The sequence below is a fragment of the Lycium ferocissimum genome, chromosome 4 (genome assembly GCF_029784015.1).
Source record: "Lycium ferocissimum isolate CSIRO_LF1 chromosome 4, AGI_CSIRO_Lferr_CH_V1, whole genome shotgun sequence".
Classification (NCBI taxonomy): Eukaryota; Viridiplantae; Streptophyta; class Magnoliopsida; order Solanales; family Solanaceae; genus Lycium; species Lycium ferocissimum.
The window spans coordinates 12,466,749-12,479,159 of record NC_081345.1 but is presented as its reverse complement, the minus strand read 5'-3'; the positions used below and the strand labels follow the sequence as shown (position 1 = coordinate 12,479,159).

General features: G+C 36.8%; 1 protein-coding gene across 1 annotated transcript; it reads right to left on the bottom strand.

Annotated features, from left to right (window-relative positions):
- Nucleotides 1-72: 72 nt before the first annotated feature.
- LOC132051572 (protein NEDD1) lies at nt 73-9,191 on the bottom strand. Its single transcript, XM_059442709.1, has 10 exons — nt 8,783-9,191; nt 8,569-8,681; nt 6,440-6,700; nt 6,218-6,322; nt 4,283-4,348; nt 3,929-4,150; nt 2,424-2,978; nt 1,368-1,955; nt 576-752; nt 73-502 (listed from the first exon to the last, which is right to left on the bottom strand). Exons 1-10 carry the CDS (start codon nt 8,937-8,939, stop codon nt 395-397), a joined length of 2,352 nt encoding a protein of 783 aa, XP_059298692.1. The 5' UTR covers nt 8,940-9,191; the 3' UTR covers nt 73-394.
- Nucleotides 9,192-12,411: the final 3,220 nt, after the last annotated feature.

Here is a 12,411-nt window from a genome sequence, read left to right as displayed (position 1 = left end):
TAACTGAGAATTATCTAACACTGAGAAGCAGCCCATGAACATCACAACATATGAATAAACAAAGATCAGACGTGCTCCGACTGCGAAGGATGTATTTTAATAAAAGTGAATCAGATGATCTGTACATTAAATTTCTGAAATTGGCCTAGCCAACTATCTGTACACAACCATAACAGCGCTCTAACTGTCAAGTATTGATCAGCCTTCACACACTCATTTACTATATTAGGGTAAAATCAATCCCCAAATTCTCATAAACTTCCATAAACACACAATAAAACTTCTGCACTCGCTAGTGACTACACACCTGTCAGTACAAATCTCCTAAAACAACACTGCGGTAGATGACTAAAACTAAAGGAATACATAGTGACTAGACGTCTAGCTACTCTGGTCATAATAACTGTCGAAGCTCCTGTGTTTCCCTTCGAAGTAATTGAACCTCTTTCATCAGCTCTGCTTGATTTTCCATTATCAACTTCATAGCATTAGAAGTTTCCATCTGCATAATGTTTTCAAAATCTAAGAGATACTATACAACTGAAGACTAGGAAAGTGCAAGTTAAGAAATGTACCTCCTGCATATGAAATTGTCTTAAAATATCTAAATGAAGATTCCTCATATCCTCATGAATGGATTTTTGAAGGGATGAAAGAGTTTCTTCTTGTGTACGTTGAAACAGCTGGAGCGTGAAGGAACTTCCCTGCTGCAATTCAGGCACTGTGGGCTTTTGTGATTGCTTAATTTCACCCTGTAAAAATCCATAGGTCAAATGAAAACTTGCTATGAAAAAGATAAGTCTGTCATTTGGAATGATTCATCATTAAGGGCTCGTTTGGTATGATGGATAAACAAAAATAGTCCTGGGATAAAATTCAGTGCCGCCTTATCCCACGTTTGGTTGGAACAAAAACTCGGGATAACTAATCCCGGGATTAGTTATCCCGGGATTATACTGTTTTTTAATCCCACCTTGAGAGTGGAATAACTAATCCCGGGATAACTTATCCTGGGATTAGTTATCCCGGGACAAGTTGTTTCCAATCAAACGAGCCCTAAGGCTCTTTCCACCAGCTCATGCATCCAAGATTCTCTTCGAGAAAACACAAAAGGTGAAAAAGTCCATGATGATGATTCATAACAAAATGATGCCTAAGATAAAGAGAGGAACAGCCAGGTATCCCGGGATTAGTTATCCCGGAACAAGTTGTTTCCAACCAAACGAGCCCTAAGGCTCTTTCCACCAGCTCATGCATCCAAGATTCTCTTCAAAAAACACAAAAGGTGAAAAAGTCCATGATGATGATTCATAACAAAATGATGCCTAAGATAAAGAGAGGAACAGCCAGGTTTTCCCGTTTCATACATTCATTGCTTGGAAAGCACCAGCTGCTGTAGCAGATGACGTGTCCGCCCTAGATAACAAGCTATTCAGAAGCTCCTCCCTTGTTTCAGCACCAGTTTTCTTAGTTTTTGGAGAACCAACAGAAAGGGTTCCGTCACTAAAGTATGGTGCGGTGCTTATTCTCTCAGCATAACTGGAAAATCTCCGTGGGAGGGACATAGTTGAATCAAGAGTACCCTGCCCAGTAATGCCTTTTGTTCCAACTGAAAAAGATGTGGAACTAGAGGGGAAGTGTTCCGATGATCCTAAAGAAGTTTCTTCATTTGAATTTTCTTTAATGCGCAAATTTGCCAAACTCAGACTAGAACTGGTCAAAGAGGTGATACTCTGAGTTGCTGGAAAAGTATCCTGTAATCCAGATAACATAGTTCCTTGTGCAAGAGGACCAGATGTCGAGATTGCAAACCGAGAAGGCATGTTTCCTGACTGACGAAGGTGAGATAATCTATCAGATAATCTCTCACCACCCCAAGCTTCTGGAGGAGTTATGGAGGAAGAGTCATGGGAAGATACAGGAGTAGAAGACAACTGTGCAGAAGAAGAATCCTCCTGCAGGAATGTGAACGATATTAAATGCTTGTCAAGGAAAACAACTAATGCATTTCAATGCTAAACCCAGTCATTGAATTCAGCTTCAGAATAACACCACGTTTGGACTACAACAACAACAACAACAACAGACCCAGTAGATTCCCACAATGTGGGGTCACAGACCTTACCCCCACCTTGAAAGGTGGGGAGGCTGTTTCCGAAAGACCCTCGGCTCAAGTTTGGACTGACTTCACAAATTATCTAGCGCGCAAGAATGAAGGAGTTATGATATTAGTTACTTCAACTAGATATCAAAAGCAGCACTATTTTGCATCCAACAACATAGGAAATTTGGACAAACAAGTCAACCATTTCTGTATATAGAAGAGCAACTCACAATTTCACCAAATGTCCTGCAATCAAGGAAATAATTTGCTTTCCAACAACAAAAAAAATCAAGGCAGATCAACCAGACAAGATCCAAACCTGTTTGGGCAAGGGACTTGATTTCCAATCAAATATAGGGCGGTTCTCATTGCTACCCTCAACTGGAAGGGGAAACCTTAGAGAAGAAGGTAATAGCAAAGATGATTTCTTATCAAAGTCCTTTTTAAAACCTTCCTGATCATCCCACAACTTATCAAGTGAAGGTGTGATCGGCTGAACTTCAACGAGAGGAGAAAAGACTTCCATATCATCCTTGAAGTTACGAGGAGCGTGTAATCTTGCCAAAGATCCACCTTTCCACAAACTACTTCTTATGGGTGTTTCATCGGATGGAGATAAACCTAGTGTTCCAGATGTAGATCCCGTAATGCCTGCTGGAAAAGAAAACGAGTCCACAGAACCTGAACGAACAGTGGTTCTGGAACCTGATGTCGCCATAGAAGTTGATAGGCTTGATGATACCATAGCGGGAAGTGGGTCAGGCATTAAAATTGAATCCTCCACAGCACTTCCCAGAAGAGCCATTTCTGTTGTGCAATTATTTTCATTGACTATTACAGGTTTTGCTCTTTGCCAGCATAGACTTGTCACAGCCTGTAAATTCATATCGCACTTCGCTAGTAAGAGAAAATAAATCAGATAGTAGTATGAAGGTTAGTGTCAGTAACGAGGAACATAAGTAAAGTTAACAAGTTGATAAACAAAATATATAAAGGACAACAACAAGGACATGATAAAAGATGAAGAATATCAGCATGGATACCATTGGTCTGTTTATACTGATATACAAATAGATACGGAAACACCATGCTGTTTACTTTTTCTGAGCAAGAGAGAGAGCGTGTGAAAGAGTGAGGAAGAAGAAAAGCTTCTCGGACCAGCTCCCCTGCCCAATGCCAAAAGGCAACATTGCATACAATCTTCCTACTCATCAATCAGATTATGCACATTGGTCTACCCTTGATACACAAATGCCACAAGGAAACATTTAGCCAAGGAAGAAACGAGGATATCTTAACAATGTTTTCGATTTCAGGATTGAGAAGTGCGTTCAATTCTTATCCACATTTGACCAACCAGTGCCTTACTAAGTGATGTACCGGTTTTGAACCCTATTGCTGCAACCTAAACGATCATAGGTGGTCAACAGCTTGTGAAACCACCTCCCTTTTTGCCGAAGCAAATGCTGGCTATCTTTAACTTATCAAAATCTACATGCCATATTGGAAGACCCGTGGATCGCCTACTTGTTCCCCTCATCTCCTCCTCCCCTTCTAGCACATTTACCATTTGCATGCATATCCACCTCTAGCATCATGGAAGTAATACTTTAAACACAATAAGTGGACTTAAGTACTGCCCACCCCATACGGGTTATTATATGGCTCCATATCTCTATCCTTTGCCAATAAGAACTGAATCTTTTCTCTCCTTTCCTTTCTCATGTTTTGCTAACCAAGGTAATAAAATGACATAATAGAAAAACACATCAGGGACAAAACCTTAACACAAAATACTTGATTAAGAAAATAAGAATAGAAGACCTCAGAATTTCCATAAGCACGTAAAACAGTCAAAGGTTGTGGCTTTCCACGAACGTCGTAGAAAACCACTCGGCCACTACTTGTTCCAGCTGCTAGAGTGAAGCCATCATCAGTAAATGCCAGTGAAGAAAAAGGTGCCTCGTAAGGAATGCAGAATGATGGCCTTCTTGACCCTGAGTCGAAAGTGTACAACTTCTTATCCATACCAACACTAGCAACAATCTGCAATCATAAGAGTAGAACACACCTAAGTATGCTTCCCATCACTTGGCAAGACGATGGATTTACAGTTCTTCCCAGTAGAACAGGTCTGCAATAGGTATACTAGTTTAATGAGTATAACAGAGAAAAAACCTTGTCATTTGATGGTGAGAAACTAATGCCAGAAGTTGGTGCAGAATGCTGCTTTAGCCAGGAAACCTGCCAGAGATAAAAATAAATTACCAGTTATCCAATGAAACGGTGCAGAGCAGGCAAGACAGGTACAAGTGAGAGACATCAACCCAAAGAAGTCAACCACTATATTAATGGATAATAAAAGATTAACACAAAATGCAAAGCAAGAAATCACTGCACTTGGCAAATTCAATCATTATGGCTATAAAAGCATGTCCGAGGATCGGAAGTGGAAGGAATTGCGGAAAGCGAGGAAGGAAGGACATCCACGTGTCATCTTCCGAAGAAATAAAGGGAAGGAAGAGCACCGGAGAAGGATCAGAGGAAGGACCATGACATGTTCTTAACTTCAGCAGGTAGGGAGGCTAAATATGTACCGAGACAGGGACAGTGAAGTCCGAAATAATTCTCTCTGAAAACTTCAAAAATTTATATCCATTTTTCGGTGTTTTGTACGTCACATGGAGTGCAAGTTCAGTGACGTGACACATGAGGCTGGCGTGGAAGTGAGGCTTGGTACCCAGGCCATCCAATAGGAAATTTCAAATATCTTGGGTCTATTATACAAGGAAATGGGGATATTGACGATGATGTCACACATCTTATTGGTGAAGGGTGGCTGAAATGGATTCAGGAGTGCTGTGTGATAAGAAGGTGCCACCAAAACTTAAAGGCAAGCTCTAAGTGGTTGTGAGTCCGACTTTGTCGTACGGGGCAGAGTGTTGGGCAGTCAAAAACTCTCACATCCAAAAGACGAAAGTTGCGAAAATGAGAATGTTGCGATGGATGTGTGGGCGCATCAGGCGAGATAGGATTAGGAATGAAGATATCTGGGATAAAGTGGGAGTGGCATCGGTGGAGGACAAGATGCAGGAAGCGAGGTTGAGATGGTTTGAGCATGTGAAGAGGAGAGACACAGATGCCCAAGTGCGGAGGTGTGAGAGGTTGACTATGGACGGTTTCAGAAGAGGTAAAGGTAGGCCGAATTGGGGAGAGGTGCTTAGACAGGACATGGCGCGGTTCCAGCTTACTGAGGACATGACCTTACATAGGAGGTTATGGAGGACTCAGATTAGGGTAGAAGGCTAGTAGGTAGTCCCGCGTATCCCTTTGTACAAGTAGTCGCAGTTTTGATCTATAGTCTATTGTCCTTTGATTCTTGCTACTATATGTTGTTTCTTGCACTTCGATTATCTTATTTATCTGTGGTAGCTACTGCTTCTTTTTCTCAGACTGCTTTATCATGACTTTTTCGCTTTCGTTAGTTTCATTTTCATATTGCTTTGAACTGTTTGTGCTTATCTGACCTTTTCTCGTCATGTTTTCTCGAGCCGAGGGTCTTTCGGAAACAGCCTCCCTATCTTCCGAGATAGGGGTAAGGTCTGAATACATTTGACCCTCCCCAGACCCCACATTGTGGGATTTCACTGGGTATGTTGTTGTTGTCGTAGTAGTGTTTTGTACGTCACATGCAAGCTCGCACTCCAACTTTGAAGTCCACAAGCTATAACGGATAGCGCTTCTAACAAAGACAGCACCTATAGCAGTAATACTCTCTCTTTTTGTGAGTTTTGACTGCCAAACCCCCAAAAGAGCAGTGATAAATTCTCTTTTTATGAGTGAAAGACCGTCAAGCCGTCTCAGAAGTAACAGTTGTAAGTTGCAAATGGATAGCTGATGCTTATGTCAGAAAACACTCATCATAGGCATTAGCCAACTGCCTATACCAAATCAGCAGATGAAATCTGACTTGCAAATGCGGATGGGGAGGAGAAAGAAATGGAATTCCTAATCTCCAGTTATAACCCTTTTAACCAAGACAGATCTAGGTACTAACACGACATGTAACGAAATCAAATTTTATCATGTCAGAATACCAGAATGTCAACAAACCTTAGGGCTGCGACCAGTAGTATCCCACAGGTGGATAGATCCATCGTCACCCGCCGTTACCAATAAGTGCCTGCTAATCTTTGAATAATCAAGCACTCTCAAAACCTGGCCTTGCAGTAATCAGACAAAGATTGATGGCATCAGAAAACAAAGCATCATTCCAAACATCAAAATCCAATTGCAGCTTTACAGCAAAGTGGAACTTGGAAATTATGAACAAACCTGGCCATTTGGATCCTTGAGTTCAGCAGCCTTTGCACCAGAAGCAAGGTTGTGAAGGATAAGACTCCCATTAAGACTGATAGAAGCTAAGTGCTCATCTTTGCAATTGTACATTACACCGCTAATAGTATCAGTATGACCTTTCAACCATTTAATGCAACGCTTCCGCTGCAAATCCCATATTCTTACAACTTGACCGCTGCCTCCAGAACAAATGTATCTTGATGCTTTGCTGCTAAAGTTAATTGTTGAAATAGACTCCTGCAAATGATATAGAGTAACTATTAATAAGGCCCACTAAACAACATGGGTTTCAAAAAAATGTTGACAGCTTATACTGAAGACCCATGTTACATAACGGGGATGGGATAGCAACCTAACTTTATTCTAATCAATCTTCTTATCTTCACCTTTGGCCACAGGATAGCAATATAGCACATGTTTATCCAGCATCCTTCTTTTCATCAACGAATATGCCATAGGACCTTCTAGGATCCATTTCTTTATCCTACCACAAACCCTATCTTTCTCCCATTTAAACCCAGTGGCGAACACAAAATCTACAGCAAGTGCATTCAATATACAAAGATCTAAAGTACGGTACTCTTTTCTGATCAGTAAATATAGAAAATTCTGGAATTCTTATAAGCCAACGACAAAACATGCTTTTCTAATTTAGCAAAAATGACATCATTTTGGCTTTCTCTTAGCAAAAGTATCATGTTCAAACGATGTCGTGTAGATGTCTTTCTTCTGTGAACTTGAAGCAGCGACTTTTGAGTTGCCGTCTTAACACTCTTAACAGTATTTGAAAAACTTATCGTTCAACGCCTGAAATACGGAAACCCCCTATAAAAAAGTAATCATTGGAGAATATTTGATTGCAACATCCACCAACCGAAGTGACACTGTCAGCGTATTAGATGATACATGTGTTTATCATAATCAATATTCTTTTGATAAACCGAGAAATCCCCAAGGGTCCTTGGTGATTGGTTCAAAACTCGGTAGATAATGAGCACACCATCTACCCTTCTCCACTTAAACACCATGCTTCTGTCTACGAACAGGTTCGAACCCATGAAGTGCACCTAACCCAGACATTATGTGCTGAGCTCTTACCACTAGACAAAAGACCTTAAGGCAATTTAACATAATCAATATTTGAAATTACTCTATTGGGGAATAATCAATATTTGAAGCTATTGAGCACAATGTTGGGATACCCAAGGTAGGAGTAAGGTCTGCGTACACTCTACCCTCCCCAGACCCCACTTTGTGGGATTTCACTGGGTATGTTGTTATTGTTGTTGTTGTTACTACTATGCAAAGCAGCTCAAATCTTTCTTTTTTTGTTAATTTTCCCTTTACCCTACTTTTTTTTGTATTATGAGAACAATGCAGAAGTATCCATGTTGCATAAAATGCATATGGCAAAAGCAGCCTGGCCAGTGTTTAGAATGGTTTCAATGTGCTATAATGTCTCTATTTGAAATGTGCTAGTCAGTATGCTATTATGTTTTGGAAATCTCTCTAATATCTGAGAAAGCACCAATCTTCCTGTAAATTTCAAAAGAAAATAGAGGTAAAAAGGAAGTTGGTTCTCAGGTTGCTGCAATCCAGCATATCTTTAACCTCTCAAAATTCACCATTTTCAAAGGAAGCTGTACCAAAATCCATTTAAATAATTGGCAATTAAGGAATTATTACATTTTTATCATTTTGACAACAGGACGACAAAATAGCTAAAACGATACTCCCTCCGCTCCATTTTTACTTGTCATGTTTTTACTTACACGCCCCTTAAGAAAACATTTACTATAAGGATAATCTAACTAAATTATCGTTATTTACTCTTTGATCTCAATTTAATATTACACTGTTTCTCACCACATTAATCTCTCTCCACATTTATCGAGTAAGGGTAATAGTATAAACCAATCTTGTTTTTCTAAATTTAACTATTTCAGACCATCTATTTTTAGTAAGGACGACAACTCAAACGTACCAGAGCCCAGAGGGAGTATTAAAATAAACAAAAAGGTTTAAACTTGCATATTTTACAGTTACTGGTAACACCAAACAATCTTAAAAATTTCAACATTGCAATTAAATAAAACAAAAGGTACCTCAATATTATCACCACCATCATTTCCAGCCATTGGTACAGTCCCCAAACTTTGTCCATTTTTTCTCCACAAAGATATCTTCTTGTCATCACCAGCACTTGCCACCACCAAATCTACAACATTTAAATACATTTTTTACAAAACAGTTAAATATTTGAAATTAACATTAAAAAAAAAAAAAAAAAAGATTTTAATAGAATGGGGAGTAACTAACTAGTATGGTTCCATTTGAGGGAGTTAACTTGGAAACCAGGTGAAGGAGTGTAGCTAAGTATGCATGGATCACGGGGTTCTAATGACAGGTCAAATAACTTAACAGTGTCACCACCACTAGTTGCTAAAAGGTTTTTTATTGAATCTGTTGAATTCATCTCTATAATTGTTGGGTTGTGAAATGTAGGATTTTATTTTATGAATGAGGGATTTGAATTTTTTTGAGAGATGAGAAATTGGGGTAGTGGGAAAGAGAAAGAAGGAGAGTGAAGTGGGTGTAATTGAGTTTCTTTTTTTTATTTTTTTATTTTTAGGTGTTTGATTTGAAACCCTACCAGGAACAGAAAGGGATTGGGAATTTGTAAATTCAAAAGAGTGGTGGGGCCAAAAAGTCGGGCGCCCTCTCTCAAGTGCACCAATGAGGATTATTAAGGTGTAACTGTATGTACTATGTAGTACGCCTTTCACCTTGCTTTCTAATTGGCAATGGATCTGGCTTTATATGTTTACATAAACCTGTCAACCGGTCTCAACCGGCTCGGAACCAGCACCAGTTTGCCCAACCGGCCGGGTATCTATTAAAAAATCGGCAATAGTGGTAGTTACTGGTTTACTGGGTTGAAAATTGAAAACCGTACCCGGTCGGGTACAACCCCTAGAACCGGGTATCCGGTTAAAAAATTATTTCTTTTTTTTGTTTTTTCTCAAGTATACATATTATAGTATTTCTTAGTATATTGTAGGTATATTTATATATGTTATATAAGTTTATATCTATACTAACTAACAACATATATATATGCTTAAGTTATATGTATATAAATTAAGTTTATATATTCACTAACTAAAAACTTATGAATTTTATAAAATTCTAGATTGGTGTTTTTTCTAAGGTTATAACCTTCTATTTTATAACTCAAGGTCAAGTATATGTATATTATATAACATAAGTAGCTAAGCATATTGTAGGTATACTTAAGTATTATTTATATATGTTATGTATATTATGTATATTATAAGCATATTGTAGGTATACTTAAGTATATTTATATATGTTATGTATATTATTTATATATAAATATACTTATATATATACATTATGTTTAAGTTATTTCTAAGTTTATAAGTTAAGTTACTATATAACTTAAGGTTTTTTTCTAAGTTTATAAATTTGTATTTTATAACTCAAGTATGTGTATATTATAAGTAGCTAAGCATATATGTTAAGTTTTTTCTAAGTTTTTTTCTAAGTTTATAACTTTCTATTTATAACTTAAGTATATTTATACTAGATATACCTAAAATATACTAAGAATATACTTATAATATAAATATACTTAAGTTATAAAATAGAAATTTATAAACTTAGAAAAAAAAAACTTAGAAAAAACTTAACTTATATGCTTAGTTACTTATAATATATATATATATATATATATATATATATGTTTAAGTTATATGTAATATAACTTAAGTTATTTTTCCAAGTATATAACTTTCTATTTTTTAATTTAAGTAGATGTATATTTTTAGTATATTTTGGGTATATTCCTAACTTAATATAGGTAAGAATATGAACACAAGTAAATAGAAGAAAGCTCAATGAGCCATATATTTTATTCATTAATGGATAACATTTATTTGCAAGTTGTAGTTTTTTTTAACTTGCAAATAATGCATGAGTTGCAAAAAAATAGTACAATAATAAAATCAAAAAGTTTGAATCATTTCGCTAATCTCTGCAATATTAAATTCGGTCATTGAGATATCTTCAAAGTCTTCCATTTGGTCTCCTCCACTTTCTATCAGATCTTCAATCTCCTCCTCTTCGTCTTCTACCGCTCCTAAGTTTTGGTTGTGTCGTTCCGATCTAATCCAATCGCGAATGCAAACTAGTACTTGCAAGCTAAATCCGGATAATGAGTGTCTATGGTCTCAAATTTGTTGTCTTCCTTGGCTAAATGCACTTTTCGAAGCCACGGTTGACATTTGAACCGTAAGGATATCTCGAGCCATTCTTGAAAGTATCGGATGATTCGCCTTGTATTTCTTCCACCATGCTAAGACGTCCAAATCATCTAGTTAGGAGATATCCACATTTGGCTGCATCAAATAAAGGTGGAATTCATCAAAGTTTGCATTATGAGAAGGAGTTGGATGTGAATGTAAAACTTTTAAATTCGACAAGTCCTTTTTGCTACTTTGAGAAGTACTGGGGCGTGAAGCAACGAGTGTAGCACTTTCTTCCAAAGTAGAATAATGAGTAAAAGATTTTCTAAATTCAGCATCAACTGCGAGCTCGGCGTCAATTAAAGATGGTTTAACTCTCTCGGAAATTTCTAAAAATTTATAAATTTGTCTAACCAATCCTATAGTATAAGACATTTTAAAACAAGGATTTAAAAGAGAACCCAATATAAATAAAGTTGGGATGAGAAAAAAATACTTCTTAAATTTTTGTTGTCATAGAAAAAATAGTCGCTTGAAAACTGGATTTATCTTTATACTCATATAAAACTCTAGCTATTTCTGTTAAGTAGGCTAGAATTCCGGCTACCGTGGGATAGAATTGTCTAGAAAAAGCAAGAGTTACATTATAAAAAATTTGTAAAAGTTGAATACATTCCTTAGCATCTACCCAATTGTTATTATTTATCCACTCACCACTTTCCGTATTGTGAAAGTTGTGAACTTATTGTATGGGAATCCTATAATCATATGCTTGTTGTAACATAATGTAAGTGTAGTTCCACCTAGTGTCAACTTCTACTTGAATTTTCCTAGGTCTAAGTTTATTTTGCAAACAAAAATTCTTAAAATCTCTCATTTTTTCCTTATTAGCATTACAAAAAAGAAAAGCAACCGCATTTCTAACCCTTTAAATAGAATCTTCAAAATAGTCAAGACTATCTTTTACAATCAAGTTTAAAATGTGACGACTACATCTCACATGAAAAATATTTTCTAGCAGAGGTTTTAATTCTCTTTTTAAAAGACCAACCGCCTTTGTATTATTAGAAGCATTATCTAAAGCAATACAAAGTGTTTTTCTATAAATGTTAAAAAAAAATCATAATAATTGACATTGAATCCGCTAAAAAATTTCCGTCATGACGACCTTTCCCTTCATCATATAAATAAGCTGTAATTCTTTTTTGCATCACCCAATTATCATCAACCCAATGACATATAATAGCCAAAAATTCTAACTTGTTAACACTAAGACCAATATCGGCGATAAGAGAAATACTACAATTTAAAGAATTAAATACATGGCACAAATAAAATCTATATTTTTTTTTATATAAATCAATAATATCCGATCTACAAGTACTTCTAAGAATACCCTTAAACAACAGATTATAACAATGTTGAATATGAGTAACAAAACCCAAACTCGAAGGAAAGGAAAATGGTAGAGCATCAAAAGCAACCATTTTAGCTATTTTTATACAATCTTTTTTCTTGTCATAGCTAAAACTTTTACCGGTTCATGGATCTATTGTTTGTTGAATACTCCCCACATTTGAACCCGTTCGCTCTCCCCAAACATCCTTATGTTTAGTTCTCATAGGATTCGTTAGTGAACCTGTTCCACTATCCTTACTAGTTTGTTGGTTGAAAGTAAGT